Source organism: Poecilia reticulata, chromosome 1 (assembly GCF_904066995.2).
Source record: "Poecilia reticulata chromosome 1, P_reticulata-male-v2, whole genome shotgun sequence".
Classification (NCBI taxonomy): domain Eukaryota; kingdom Metazoa; phylum Chordata; class Actinopteri; order Cyprinodontiformes; family Poeciliidae; genus Poecilia; species Poecilia reticulata.
The window spans coordinates 12,941,484-12,957,868 of NC_088830.1; the positions used below are offsets into that span (position 1 = coordinate 12,941,484).

At 41.9% G+C, this 16,385-nt stretch overlaps 1 protein-coding gene across 3 annotated transcripts in view; it reads left to right on the forward strand.

Annotated features, from left to right (window-relative positions):
* The first annotated feature begins 3,073 nt into the window (after positions 1 to 3,073).
* Positions 3,074 to 16,385, forward strand: part of cnnm2b (cyclin and CBS domain divalent metal cation transport mediator 2b) — a 62,546-nt gene continuing 49,234 nt past the window's right edge. For all 3 annotated transcript variants that reach the window (XM_081606565.1, XM_081606566.1, XM_017303948.2), the window contains exon 1: positions 3,074 to 4,705. In XM_081606565.1, the coding sequence (XP_081462691.1) occupies positions 3,220 to 4,705 (1,486 nt within the window). In that variant the 5' untranslated portion in view covers positions 3,074 to 3,219. The remainder of the gene's footprint in view (positions 4,706 to 16,385) is intronic.

A 16,385-nucleotide genomic window follows, 5' to 3' on the forward strand; every position in this document is an offset into this window, starting at 1 on the left:
AAGGATCCCTGCCTTTATGGATTCTCATGTATGTTTAAATGTCCTCCATGGTTACATTCATTTGCCTTCCTTAGCCATTTCTCTTGTGTTTGCTGAAGTGATTTCAGTGAGGCGATTGCAGGGCCAGAGGACTGCTTACAAATTGACCATCATTACACGTTTATGATTTGTATATGCTGTATGATAAAGAAACAAGATGCATGCACTGTGTTTTCACGATCGTAAACATGTCCAGACTCAGTAGACAAAGAAGGTGGATGGAGAACGCGTCTTGACACCATTCCAGCTTCGCAGAGAACTTCAGCTTCCTGCCACCGGGTGGCTCCTGTGAGTCTTGTTGTGTCCAACCTAAGGTCAGTGTCATATTTAAATTCCTGCATGAGGAATTCTCCGATTTATTTGTTTGTTTCGAACCACTGGAGGTCAGTGTGTGCCTGGGATCAATCCGAAGTGTGTGACACACCCAGGGAGCCCCGCTGTGCGCACAGTCACAACTACACATGTGTGCACCGGGACGCCCGCTTGCACTCTCTCTCCCACTCGCATACCCACTGAAACATGCATACGCACACATCCACACGCAAGAAGGTCAAGCAGCTGTCTCAGAGTCATAACCAGAGTGTGGAGTCATGCCGGGGAACCTTGAACAGGAAGGAATGTTCTCTTCTCAGCCAATGGAATGCCATCTTATCAGCTCCTATAGTCATTTGGCGCACATACACGTACTTATTTGTTACGGAAAATGAGTCCTTAAGAGTCATCCATCAATAATAAATGAGTGTTATATCCCAACAGTCACTGATGTTTGATTGCATTGGAAACACAGTGACTGTCGAGGCTTATAGAATGTGGTTTGGCCTCTGGACGCCCCCGGCCCCCTGTAGGGAACGTGACCCCGGGTGATGAGGGATCGTTTGCTGTGTTTGAGTGGTGTGAAAGTGGTGATTTCCTAAACATCCACAGTGCTACTTAGCCGTGCAGCACGACTGCGAATGTGTGCCAAATACAGTGCTGCATAATAATTACGACGAGCTTGGTTATCGTGATTGAGACACGGTTGTACATCTGACATTTGAACGGACACGGCGCGTTCTTGTGTGTGTGTGTCTGTACGCGTGCGGACGTTTTACACTTCTGATGTCTTTATTGCTGTTGAATTATTGATGCAGGCTGACATGGTAAATCCCTTAAAACTGGCCTTTCAGTCTGCCAGCCCAAGGCCTCATTTCAGCCACAGGGGGATGCTACAGCACAAAATCTGCTGACTTCTGCAAATGATTGTGCAAAGAGGACTCGGAAATACAGGCCCAGCAGCGTGCTGTGCATGAGTGATTTTCCGACTGATGCAATGAAACTGCATTAATGCCTGCTTATGAATGATGGTCATTTGTTTTGCTTGACACTACAGGAGGCCAGCAGCACTAATAGATTACAACGAGGCTTGCATTTTTGCATGTGTCTCGAACTGTGCAGAAATATAAACACTTGCTCTACGAGTGCGTTTAGGATGTTTACTCACAGTGCCTGAAAGAGGATTGTGTTATCGAAAAAAATAAAATAAAATAAGTGACTCATCCCTGGATGAGTGTGTTGGTCATGGCTCACCTTAATCTCCTCTCTTACAAAAGGATGGTAATAATGTTGAAACCCCAAACCAGAGGGGGAAAAAATGGAAGTGGATGCAATTGGGAACTACAAAATAATGTACCTACACTTTGCTCACTTATCTTAATCAGTGGGCTTCATACCATTCATACATGTATCTAGCTTGTTCTAATGAATGCTGCAATAACCTTTACTAAAAGATTTTAATTGGCAATTACAATAGAATATATTATTTATCCCTAACTGAGAAATTCCCAAAAGCTAAGTTTATGTCAGCAGCAAAAAAAGTAATAGAAATATATCAGATTTTTTAAATAAAAAATATACGAAAAAAAAGATAAAATGGAGCAATAAATTGGATAAGTTGAACCTGAAATACTCAAGAGAAATAATTTGTACCTGTTTGAACAAACTTTAACAACAAAAGTATTTTATGTATTTTTTTAAACAATTGTTGGTTTATATAGACATACAATGTGTATAGCTCAGTTAATTTAATTATGTAATAAAATATGTTCATTTTCAATAAATGTCTGTGTAATAAGCACTGTATTTTCCAAGTTTCTAAAAATACCCAAAACTATAAGCCCATTTCACTATACAGCGTTTTAATGTGTTGAATTTTTATATATAAAGAGCCACAACAAACTACTGAAAACACATTATTGTACAGTGTAAACATACTCTACTTTTTAAAATCACTTTTATTGGTCTCAGTTTTCAAATATATATATATATATATATATTAGTTTTTTGTTTTTTTTTATCTGTCAGCCATAAGCATTGGAATAATTAGATGTAAACACTTGAAATCTCTCACTGTGTGTAAGTAGTCGATTTAAACTTAAGATTTTATTATATACATTTGTGATTGTACTATTTTGTACTGTATATCGGTGTATTTTGTTGCGCTACCTTCTTGTGTTGTCTGTGAAAACGTGCTAAATAAATAGTACTTAAAAAGTGCTTAATTCAATATGTATATGTACATTTTAGAGTAGAATTGTTGGCACACACTAACTTTTTTTTTTTTACAATATTCTATTTTTTTTACATGCTCCTGTTTTTATGATACACTTTTCTGCAAGTTTCTTGTGAAAACAATTTGTTTTTTAATTTCTGAATTATATTTTTTGCTTTACCTTAAGTCCACTTGCAGAAACTTAATTTTTTTGCTCCAAACAGTCTGATGCTGACCCATGTGGCTTATCTTTTTATTAAATCAGCCAGGAGTCGTGCCCCCGAGTGCAGGGTGCATAAAGAAGCCTGCTTTAAAAAGTCAACGGGTAGAGAGTTCTCTCTGCCTCCAAAGATGAGCTGCACTTGTTCCGTAATCTGATTCGCCAAGGAGGCTGCGGACGCCCCGCCCCCCGGCTCGGCCGCCTCCCCGGATTGGTCCTTCCCGTCGCCCGTCTTGGGGACCCAGAGAGAGGCACGAGCTGGCCTGTAAGCCTGCGCTGGCTGCTTCTCAGTGTCGGACACGTAGTGGGAAAGAGCAGGTCCCGATGCACAAGTCACGGCAGCCCTGGGCGGAGATGAAGGCGGACTCCGACTGGCTCTGATTTTTCAAAGCCCTTTTCATTCAGGAGCTTGCTTGCCCAAACGGTCATCGATATGGCAGATCCCTTATCCCCTGGACCCAACATTGCAAAAATGGCGTCACTTAGCCGGGTCCGAGCTTTGGCGATGATTTTCTTAGCTGTCACTGGCTGCTGTGTCACCCCGACAAGTGGCAAGGAGGGCTCCGAGGAGACCGTCATCATCGGGCTCCGGCTGGAGGACACGGACGACATTTCCTTCATGGATAAAGGCTACCTGCGGGTGAGCGAGCGGTCTCGGGTGAAACTGAGGGTCTACGGGCAGAACATCAACAACGAGACCTGGTCCAAGATTGCCTTCACGGAACACGAGCGGAGCCGGGCGGTGGGGGGCTTTGACAGCTCCTCGGGGGATAACCAGAGCCGGGAGGACTCGTCCGGCTCGCATCCTTGCGGAATTAGGACTTCGGATATAATTATATTACCCAACATCATATTAAATCGGAAAACATCCGGAGTAGTCGAGATTGAGGTCAAACCCCTGCGGAAGACCGAGAGGAGTAAAGCGTACTACCTTTGCATCGCCACCTCCACGCCGGCGGTGGCCGGGTTGCACGACCCGTGGACTGAGAACACCTGGATCTACCACGACGGGGACGACACCAAAGTGATAGTGGTGGAGGAGAAAAAGTTCCTGCTGCCTTTCTGGCTCCAGGTCATCTTCATCTCCATGCTGCTGTGCCTGTCCGGCATGTTCAGCGGCTTGAACCTGGGGCTCATGGCTCTGGATCCCATGGAGCTCCAGATCGTCCAGAACTGCGGCACGGAGAGGGAGAAGAACTACGCCAAGAAGATCGAGCCGGTGCGGAGCCAGGGCAACTACCTGCTCTGCTCGCTCCTGCTCGGGAACGTGTTGGTGAACACCACGCTGACCATCCTCCTGGACGACATCGCCGGCTCCGGGCTCATCGCGGTGGTCATGTCCACCATCGGGATCGTTATCTTCGGTGAAATCGTGCCGCAGGCCATCTGCTCCAGACACGGCCTGGCCGTGGGGGCAAACACCATCTTCCTCACCAAGTTCTTCATGCTGCTCACCTTCCCGGCGTCCTACCCGGTGAGCAAGCTGCTGGATTACCTGCTCGGACAGGAGATCGGCACCGTGTACAACAGGGAGAAGCTGCTGGAGATGCTGCGCGTCACGGACCCTTACAACGACCTGGTGAAGGAGGAGCTGAACATCATCCAGGGCGCGCTGGAGCTCCGGACTAAGACCGTGGAGGACGTCATGACGCCGCTGAGAGATTGCTTCATGATGCCCGGGGACACGATCCTGGACTTCAACACCATGGCCGAGATCATGAGGAGCGGCTACACGCGCATCCCGGTGTTCGAGGGCGAGAGGTCCAACATAGTGGATCTGCTGTTTGTGAAGGACCTGGCCTTCGTTGACCCGGATGATTGCACGCCGCTCAAAACCATCACAAAGTTTTACAGCCACTCGCTGCATTTTGTGTTTAATGACACCAAGCTGGATGCGATGCTGGAAGAGTTTAAAAAAGGTGAGAAAAGCATATTTGTTGTTCTCCCCGTATGGAAAGCCAAAAGTGACACAATCCAATACATTCTTTTTTTTAAGTATAATTATCTTTTATGTATGACTTACAATAATTAATTGGAAAATTCAATCGCCAAATCAATATTTAAAGCATAGTTTTAAATGTTGTGTCAAAGTCAGGGTGTAGTTACAAAGCTATTAATCCACTGGTTTTCATCCACAATGTGTGCCTGATCACATTCCTGTTTTATATATTTTCAACCATTATGATCATCTTCACTCATGTTTATTCACTTTCAGAATAAGCATTAATACTCATTTTTATTAGTATTAATTTATTCATTCTTATATATTTATTCACATTTCTGATCCCTTCGTTTTGTAATATACTTGCTTTTCACTTTACTTTTCATGTTTGCCTCTGGACCTCTCCTTTAGCGAAACTGTACTTGTCAGAAATAGTTAGTTATGCTGTGTAGTACAAATAAACAGCTGTTTAACATTCAAGATGTCTAATTGTAACAAGGTACATCATTTTTGAGATATGATAACCTTAAGTATCTCTGTATAAAATTAAAATGTTATTTACTTTCTTTCATTTAAAATTGAGAGCATGATTCATTCAAATTGGTGATATTACAAGATATTCCACAGTTGTTTATTGTCATTGCAGTTTTGATTCCTAGTCTTAAGAAAAAATGTAGAATAAACATGCTAAGTTCTGCAGTACTTACTGTAGCTTTTGTCTGAAAAATTATACCTGCCAAAGGTTTTTCTCTTTAAAGACTGACTCGAGTCTAACAAATGGATGGGAACTGGTTAGTTAGTATAGCCAGCAGTTTTAACAGATGAATGGATGGTAGCCAATTGTGTGGCACTACTTTTGCTTTCGAACCATACCTGTCTCTGTTTTCTGAAACGCTAAACTGCAACTGAGGGAAAAACACAGGAACTTTATTTCAACGGTGCCCCCAAGACGGAGCATGGCAAATGTAGATCAAGTTAAGCTAGCACTTTGTATGCGATTCGGTTATGTTTTTCCCCCCCGAGTCTGTTCTTGTCTTTACGCAGTTAAATAGTTAACATAAGACTGAATTCAGTGGATCCAACATACATCACGGTATTGAAATAAGACCTGCAAAGCAATAATAAGAAAAACACTTGCTCTGCTGAAACACTTGTTTGCAAATCTGCATAAAATTAAGCATGCACTGTCTGGAGATTTGCTGACAGATTTGCAAAAATACATACATGATTTAGTTTTTTTTAAAAGTAAATATTTGCATTTAAAATGTAAATATAATATAAATTTAATAAAGAGATTAAAAAATTAGGAATACTTAGTTACAGATAAATAGCTTATTCAATGATTGAACTGTGGCACTTTTGGTTCTCCATAGCGCCCGTATTGTCTGTACATGTGCAATGTTTCAGGATTCTCACTCCTTCACTGGTTATTAAACTGGTGCTTCACCTGTCTTCTCTTCCTCTTGAGTCAGGTAAGGTATTGGATGAGTTGTGCCATAATTTGTGAACCAAAGCTGACCTTTCATTCTACTCTGGATGCCTGTGTTGGAGCTGCAGGCCAGGTTGTTTCAAATGACCTCAAAAATAGTCTAAACCTGATTTTCAGGAGCAGAGTGAGGAGAACGTATTTCTGGCCTCCTTTTGACAAGATATTCCTTGCAGCGAAAGCAAACGAAACAAAACAAAAATCACAGGAGCACCACGTTGGGTTTGTTTCAGCCTCATCAGCCACATCCTTAGCCACTAGCTTCCTGTAAACGGGGGAGCAGGAGGTGCCCTTATCACTCTCCATCACTTCCACTCAGTGTTAATGTTCACACTCTCCCACTCTCTTCCAGCTTTCCACAGCTTCTTACCTTGCCTCTGAAGCCTCCCCGGCCTGCCTCCCCCTCTTTCTGTTGCTCTCTCTCGCTCTGATTTGTAAAGCAGTGGGACATGTGGGAATGGTGCAACGGCGGTGCCGGGGTTATCAGGTGAGGGCATCTCGTTCGAGAACCTGCTTAAATCCGTCTCTGCCTCTCTCGTGCTCGCATCTGAGAGCGATGGTGGCGATAACAGCTTTTGTCCGGCGCTGGAATGCGGTTGGGTGGATAATGAATAACAGCCTCTAGCACCTCTGAGCCCCCGAGTGTTTGTCCGCGCATGTCGTTCGACAAAGATGCTTACCTCACCTGTGGTTTATTCGGCGGAGGGGGCGGTTTGATTTCCGCCCTCGCTCCGTGGGTTGCGTCTGACTAAAACATCTGCTGCTGGACTTAATGCAGGTTCCTCCTAAAACTACAGAGCTGCAGGAGGGACGGCGAGGCGCGCCCGTCCGCAGCTCATTTACCAATACTCTAAAATGTTGGAAAAAGCATGATTGGGTAGCCTCGCATGCTCATTAGAATAATCACTTTACTTTTAAGAGGATTAATCAGGAGGTAAAACAGAACAAATCATTCAGCTCCATTACCAGAAATTAGGTGAAGTTCTCCATGCCAAATTAGCATTACGTAACGTACTATTTGTTTTCATCACAGTTGACTGGTTACAGACAGGCACTGTTGTTGAGAGGAAACAAACGTCCGTCTTTCGGGGTTTATTTTATTAGTATTGTTGCCGCCGTGTAAAGTGGAAAAGTATCGATACCTTTTGAGATTTCTTTGCACTTTGTCACATTACATCGACTAACTTCCATGTATTTTACCAGGCTTTTATTTGACACGTCAACACAAAGCAGTGGATAACTGTGCTGTGGAAGAAAACTGACACATGGAGTTCACTTTTATGTTGTCTAAAGTTTGCAGAACCACATCTCTACCAGAGGGCCTGGCGATAAATAAAGCGATTTGATCAATTAATAGAGTTTTCTGTTTTTGAAGATTTCATTTTTGGGAATAAAACGATTTTATTTCCATCGTTCACCCAAGAACTGTCGTCTTTTTTTGCCATCTTTTATTTATATCAGCTTTGAATGCTGGTCAACTCACAGAAGGAATGATTGGAATGAAAGCCAGGTTTCTAAAGATATTTTATGGATTTTTTTAAGGAAAAAAAAGTGAATTTTGTATTTAAAAGATGAATTTTTAAGCTATATTGCCCTATTACCAGCCTCGCACAGCTATGACTGGTGTTTTTTCCATACCAGTCATAGCTGTACAAAGCTTTGACTTTTAAAAACATTGCAAAACTATCTTTTGAAAGCTAGTTTGACGCTTTTAAAAGCGTCAAACTAGGCTTACCTCATTCTACAATGTTTTTTCTTTCTCCTCTTATAATAGTGGATTCCATTTTGTTCTAAAATATGAAAATAGAAAGACACTTTAGTTTAACTTTATTGTACTGCTCATAACATGTTCTCATAATAAGACATCTAATGTTGTGTAGAGGAGAGCGGCTTCTCCTCCAGAGTCACCATGGCTCTCTCTGTTTGATGCTCTCCTTGCCCAGTCTGTCTGTTTAGATGGACAGCCATGTCCTGGTAGGTTTACAGCTGTACTGTACTGTTCCCATTGTCAGACGATAGACTGAACAGCATCCAGTGTGATGGTCAGTGCTTGGGATGTTGTTTTATGACGTAACCTTTTCTACATCTTTATCCCTGATGTAACTGTTGTGATTCTTGGCCCTTCCGGTGTTGGGTCTTCACTAATGTTCACTGCACAACTTTCAAAGCTGCTCTCTGGACTGTAGCTCTAAAATCAACACCTAGGGAGGCAGAAGGACTTTACGGTCTCTTGTGAAGGAATGGGCCACTCTGAGGCGCTCGGTGAATGCCAGTGTGGTTCCATGCAGTCACTCCTTCTAAATCAACTATTAGTGATATTTGAAGTGAAAGGGCACGTAAAATCACCAAACGGGGTTAGTTGACGGTGAGGCACATAGTAGTTATTTTCAGTAGCTACAGACCTGATTAGCAGGAAAACAGAGCATGAAATGTGCTTCTAGTGGTCAGCAGCTGTGCCCAAGCCCTGCTCCACCAGTGTAAAAGCATGCTGCCGTTTGTCTTTGTGGTGGCATGTGGAGCTGCGTCCTCTGACGTGTTCTTCTCCTTGTTGCAATCCAGTGGACGACGGTGTGTTTGACAGGGAGCAGGAGAACGACACCGGGCTGACTGTATTCTTCAAGCACAGCCTTTGGTGCAGAGTGGGTGATGGTGTGAGGCTGTTGTTCAATGGTTGGGTTCAGCCCATGTGAATTCATTGGAAGGATCACTTAATGCTTCCACAAAAGACCATTTTTGGGCAGTTTTCTGCTCCCCGTCCTTAGGAGCTGTTTAGAGATGGCTTCTTCTTTTTCCAACATGACTATTTTACCAGTGCATAAATCAAGGCCCTTATAGACATCAAGGACTCTGACATAAGAACACGACTGGCCTGCACAGAGTCCAGATCACAGCCCTGACGCAGGAGCACCGTATGATCGTCAGCGTCTGGCTTCACAAATGAGATTTTGAAAAAAAAATAGTCATAAATTCCCATAAACACAGTCTTAAGTTTGGTTAAAAGTCTTCCTAGAGGAGTTAAAGTTCTTGGTGTGACGTAGTGTGGGCTAATACCATAATTAATAATTTGCTTTAACAAGCGATTGGTATTAAATTTTATGTGTGTAAAAAGCAAGTGGTTCAAAACTTTTATAGTGCTTTTCCAGTATTTATATACACAACTGTGGCATGGAGACTGTAACCAATCACCAGGTAACGCTGATTTAAGCCGAGCAACAAGCAGCATATGCATATCTACCAGAACAGACGGTTCACTGATATCGGCTTGTTTTATTTGTGTTACAGTATGAAGAACAGATACATGGATCTGTGCAATAAGATCTAAAACCTAAATCTAATTGCTGATTTTCTTTCCGTAGATTAGGTAAAAGTCATCATCATTTTGTTTTTGCACTTGCTGGAGTATTGTTCTGCCAATAATACTCATCTTCAGATTAGATTAGATAAACTTTATTGTCTCCATGGGGAAATTTGCGTTGCACTCCCCTTGTTCACCTTAAACATCTTATGCTATTTGTCTACAAGAACTGGATAGACACTGACTGCTGTTCACATTCCTTTCTGATGTGCAATTTTGCATTTTTATTGACGTGCGTTCAAATTAAACTAACATTTTGGTGGAGTTAGAGTCGACCACGAAATAATCCAGGCCCAGCCTCCTGTGGACTACTCATCGTTTATGCTAATCCTAAAACGAAGAAAGCTGTGCTTTCAAGCCAGTAACTGGCCTGTCCAACTTGACTGATGCTAAATGTTAATATTACAACTCACAGTAAGACTACCGAGTTTTATAAAATGATTACTTATGCTTTTAGTCTTTGGGTACAGAAGCTTCCAGGAATACAGAGGCTCAAAAATGAATATAAAAAGCTCTCCCTGGGCATGTTCTTAATTAGAGAGATATCTAATGCTTCTCTCTGGGTTTGTGCTTTTGACTGAGAGACAGCGCCTTGGAAAAGATTTCCTTTGCCTTAAAGTTTTTCACATTTTGCCATTTTAGAACTGCAAATGTTTATGTCCTGTTAGAATAAACAGGATAGCATAAAATACTGCAGCATAAAATACTGCAAGAGTGGGAAGGGGAAGCAACAAGAGATGGTTTTTCAAAGTTTTTTTTTTTTTCCAAAATAAAATCAGAAAAGTGTCCAGTCTCAGTATTTTGTGCTGTGTTGTAATTATAGCTGCTCGTCTTTTGGGGTTTGTCTCTACCAGCTTTCCATGTTTTGGAGATTGTTGGTTTTTTTTACATTTTTTTATTCTTATCAAAATAGCTGAAGCTCAGTCAGATTGAATGGAGAGTATCTGTGAACATCAGTTTTCAAAAATTCACAGTTGGGTTTAAATCTGGACTTTTACTGGGCCATTTTATCACACAAAATATCCTTAAATCTAAACCACTTATACATTAAGGTGAACTTAAACCCAAGTCTGAAGCATCTTGGAGCGTGAAAAGGTTCACTTGAGCACGGCGCCTTTAAACACATTGCCCGTTACTTGGCAAACTTTAAAGCGGACTGGTTTTCTTCTTGTCACTCCTTCGTACCTAGACCAGATTTGGAAAGTACTTGATGGGTAATTGTCCTGTCAACAGTCTCTCACCTGATCAGGTTAGGATGTCTGCAGGTTTTTCAGCGAGTCAATTCTAAGACCGAAGAACTTTAAATATCGGGGATTGTTGAGGGATGTTGAGGGATTCTACTGTATTACATTCACAGCAAAAACTGTGAAATTTCTGGGGTTTGTTTGAGGCTTTTGGCAGAAGCTTTGTGCTTCTCACACTGCATATGGCTCTCTACAGCCTTTACCCCCATAGCGTCAAGATTTCTTTTTTCTTTCACAGAATGTGTCAAGCCTCAGAGGTACAAAGAAGTGAACCGGTGATGAAAATGAACACGGTACAGCTAACTGCCTGTAAATTTTCCCTTACACACGATTGACACAAAAAAAAACTTGCTAACTCGTTAGCAAGTTTCTATTAGCAGAGATCCAGCAAGAAAAAGAAGTAGGAATACAAGACTAAATAGTGCTGCTATGAAAAAAATTAAGACCTAATATATTTAAGGCTCACTTACATGTTTTAAAATGAATTGAGAACATTATAAAGCATTCATTTTATAATCATAAATGTAATACTTTAGAGACTAAAGTATTACATTGGACACCCTGGCTGAGGATCAGTGCAGCTCCTCCAGAGTTAGCGCTCTCTTGACTACTTCTCTAAATAAAGCTCTCCCTGACCGGCCTGTCAGATTAATTGACCATTTAAGACATTACTCTACATGCAGTTGCACTTTACTTACTAATTAGGTCATTATGAAGCTTATTGGTTGCGTTTTTTTTTTCATTTGGCATTGTCAGAGAAAAAGGACCTGGATGCTAATTCACCCTTTCAGAGTTTGATGTGTTAAAGATTTTGAGGACTTTCCTGACATCTTGACATTTTTTTTTATCACATTGTGTTCAAACCATCACAATCCTAATAAAATGCGCTCAGGTATTAATGTGGGAAACAAACAAAGAAAACAAAATAATGGGTCTAAATATTTTTTCCTCCTCACTGTAGTTTTGGTCAACCTGCTGTGCGTCCCACCAGTTTAAGAAAGCAGCACCAGGTCCGTGTCCGCGTCGCATTTGCAACATGCTTACAGTAAACTAGTCGGTTTAGCTTTAGTGGCTGAATCAGAGTGTTCCTGCGGCTGGCGGCACACCAGAGGGAATTTGCCTTTGCTTCGCCTCCCTCTGGGGAAGTCATAAGCGACTGTTGAAGGGAGGGCGGCGGGGTCAGAGTTTCCAGTCAATCTGGCTCTGGTCGCAGTGCACTCTCACTTCAAAGTGCTTTGTGTTATAAGTCACTGTTAATTAATTTGTTGCCTCTCGCAGAGCTGCGTGCGTATCTGAAGACTGTTGCAGAAAGAATAAAGGGCCACGTATATCAAACACGCAGCACGTCCAGGATGCTGTCCGACGTCTTTCTGTGATTGTTGTGGCCTAAAGCGTGAAATACTTTTTTTCCCCCCCCAAAAGTTGTGGTTAAAGTTGCAATTTATTTAAATCTTTACTCTTTACTCCCGCATCATCATCCTGCGGGTAAATCTGTGTTCGATGAGTGAATTTGCATTAATGGTTGCGGTCGCAACCAACTGGAGAGACTGAATATTGCGCTGACTCAGACGGTGTTTCTTCTCTTGTAGATATTGGGGATTTCTTGGAGATGATTTAAAAAAATTTTTTTTACACTCTTCCATAATTCAGTGTAATACTTTCATTGAGGTTTCTGGTCTCCGAAACGACACAAAAGTTAATTTTCTCTGTAAAAGAAAGGGAGGCGTTACGCCGTGATTCGTTACATCATATTTGGCCACATCTTAGTGACACGCTGTACTGTCACAGGTCTCCACAACACAGGTCCAACAGGTCAGGGGTCGCAGCGAGCTTCACGCGGGAGCCTTTTAATGCAGTCAGACACCCTTGTGGAAACTTCTGGCCCCTTCATTAATTGCCGTGTCTCCGACTGCAACAATTACCGTCATGCAGGGGTTGTTTGGTCCAGCTGCAGGGTCACTGGTTAATGAGTGGGTCAGCGCATGCCATTTGGGACTAAACCGAGTGGCGGGGGCAAAAACAGGAATTCGGCTTTAGAGGGAGGTGTGCTATTCCTGAAAGTCAAAGTTACTCAATGTGAGTCAGCGGACGGGGCGCTGCTCACGTCACGGCACGTTACCGTAACCGTAAACTCAGTTGGCTCTAGCTCTTGTAAACTGTTGTTTTAGTTTGTCAGCTCCCTGCTTGTCGTGAATATCCATATTACCTTGTATTCAGGTATAATTTTTTTTTCTTTCAGTTTCAGAGTAAGGCATTCTGGGTAAAAAAAACCCCATTGAACTACTTCCCCCTGATTCCTGTAATATAGGCCAATCTATGCTTAAGTCAGACTCAGCAACCTAAACGACCTCTGTCTGCAGCGCTTTGTCTTAAAGGGGGGGAAAACAAAAAGTTTTTCCTGTTGCAGCGTTGACAAAACTCTTGTGCTTGGTTTTCTGTTGTTGTGGAGGATATGACAGCAAGCGCCTTGTAAAAACCGTGTTGGTAAGAACACTTAATGTTTCCTGATGAGGGACTCTCCTTTGAACTCAGTAAGAATTAATCAGCCAGCTGCTCACTTTATTAGAAGTGAAGAGGTTTTTTTTTCTGCATCTCAGTTTACTTGTTCTTGCAGGGCAGAAGTGTTGTTCGGAGATTTTCCCCTGTGCGGAATGGGATTTCTTTTAGAAAGGTGCAGTTGTTTGTAGCCAGAATCACAGTAGAGCAATCTGTGCTTTGTTATAAAAGCTATCCAAGCTAAGCCTAACCGAAAAATAATTGTCTCGCTTGCTAAATCGTGAACTAACGACAATTGTTCGCTCTTTTTGGGTTCAGATTGAGTGGTTTTGCCCTCACTTCACTTAAGAATCTTCTTCCCACAGTGCTTGGATCATGTGTTGATGGAGTTTCTCCTGAGTTAGCAAACAGAAAATAAAATGAATAAATTAATCGCATGGTAAATTGAAACAAACGCAATAACGCATGATTTATGATTTTTCTCTTTTCTCTCTTTTGACCAATAATCGGATGATAATAGTCTTGTTGTTTGGTGCACTGATCTCAATTAGCGCTTTCTGTTTTTGAAGGACCATTTTGTTTACAAAGACTTCATAATTCATGTTGATTGTCGTTTCTGTTATTTTAGTTATTTTTTTGGGATACTTAAAATGTCCTCCAGTTCCAGTGTTAAATGTTCAGTAGAATTTAAAATGTATTGATGTATTTCTTAGATTTATTAGCACTTTAAAATGTATTTCTAATACTGTATAAAATAAGTTCAGTTAAAATCTGAGCTAGCAGTAAGTCCTAAAGAACCTAAAGAGTAAATATAAACTACTAGCCTTTTTTTGTTTTGTTCATTGCTGAATGTGTCAACAAAATGTGACGTGTCCATCCAAACTCTGCAGCTTTGGACATCAATGAGGAAACAAATGACTGACTTCTGGCGTGTGTGGTGTTGGCTGGACTGAACTCTGGTGTGTGTCGTGTTGCAGGACTCGCTTTAGATTTGGCCTACATTCTTCAGATTCTGGTGCAACATGGAGTAGGCTTTTAAGACCCGATTAGTACAGCAGTCGAGTGTGAATCTAGACATGGTGCATTCCCAGAGCCTGTCCGATGGGGAATTCTGGGGAATTCTAACTTTTCTTTACACTTTTTTTTGTTTTTTTTTAAATAGATCTCATAATACCACATCACTCACCTCAGAATCATCTTCATTATACAGCTGAATAGCCAACTTTGCAGCAAACTTAAATGTAGAATTCAACTTGCTTACATTAGGTTAAGTTTGCAATCATGCAGTGCGAGCCTGGACTGGGTTGTTCAACAAAGAAACTGCTAAGTATTACCTTACTATAGTTGGAATTAAAGGGAAAGTACTTTAGCCTCCAAGTTTGCTCCACTTGGCAAACGTCTCCAAAAAGGCAGTCAGACACACAGTAAGCTGCTGTGAAAGAAGTAATCACGTATTTCTGAAAAGTTAACCCCTTGTTAATGACCTGTTGTGTATGAAAGATGCTTGATGTATCCCCTCTGTATCTGACCTGGTCCCTGTCATCTTTATCCATTTGCAGTCCTGAGGAATCAAGAGGCTACTTATAGCAGAATGTTTAGTTTGCTTTACTCAAACGGTTTGTCTACAAAGTCTGGTTCATTTGGGGAGGTGGGAATGCGTAATTGATCTATGATGCAGACCGAGGAGCGAACTCTGGTCCTCCTAAAACCTTAATTCCCAGCTCGCAGGAAGCGAACTGTAGCGCAGGGCATTCTGGGTAAATACAACCAAAACAAACAGGCAAGTCGAGCGCTAGCGAGAGAAATGGCTCATGGTCTTTTGCCAAAGAATAAAGAGAAATCCTACAAACGCTAAAACCTGACACCACTTTATTTTTGTCTAACTTTCGTGAAGAAGGAAGTTGGGTTCAGTGTCTTCTTCAGAGGTGTTCGAGTTGTTTCCTTCAGAGGTTCTTGTTGCAGCGCCACCACAGGCAGGCAAGGTAACAAATGTTGCAATTTTGGTCCCCAAGCAAACCGAGTCACCGTAAGCTTCAGGGATAGTTTATTGTAGCAGATATTGCGTTATCAGGGCGTGTCCTTCGGTCACAGCAGAGATAAAAACAGTTACAAATTGTCTGAAGTGGTATGGTACATAAATATGTAGATTTAGCTTCAATCAAAGACTGAATGCTGGTTTTTTTCGTCATTAACATGACACTGTTGCATCTTTCTGCATCAACCCGGCTGCAGACTCATTAGTGACTCCTGTCACGTCCAGTGGCCCCTTATGATGCGCTGCTCCTCAAGAACTGCTTTCTGTAGTTCTGTGTTGTGCGTGTAGTTAAGGGGCAGAGCCTGCCTTCGGCGCATGTTGCCTAGGTTCTGTCGCCATGCGCCACAGTGGAAAAATTATTATGCAATTCAGAATGCAACCACCCCCACGCTGCTTTTATTAATCCGTTTCCCACAACAGCGATCGCGCCGGACCGCTACGTGTCTTTATTTTTTTTCTCTCGTTTACAGATTATTTAGACTTTATGATTTGTGTCGTCACAGAACTACAAGACTCAGATGCTCTTACTGAACCTTAGAGCAGATCCAAAGGGGCGAGAGCTACAATTACCAAAAACAAATTACACTTCTTAGAAAAGTATTCACTCCCCTCGAGCTGATTTTTGTCACATTACAACCAAAAACTACAACATATGGGATTTAACACAATGTACGGTAGTTGTTTAGTGGCTACATTCATTTTATTATTGTTTTTTTATGATAGAAATCTGACAAGCGTGACATGCGTTTATAATTTATCCCTCTTTACTCTAGAAACACTAAAAGGGATCCATTGCAACCAGCTGCCACAGTTTCAGTAAGAGGTTTGTTAGCAAGCAGTATTAAGCAAACAACATCATGAGGAGCGAGAAGCAGAGCCGACAGGTCATTGAGAAAATGATGGCGAAGTTTAAAGCTTTAAAAAAATCAAGAAAATTCTGCTGATATTCAGCTGTTGTCGACTAAACACAAATTTCCAATTCCAGTGTTTCCATTAAATCGGAAATGCGGTTAAAATCCCACACGAATAAGTTCGTTTGAC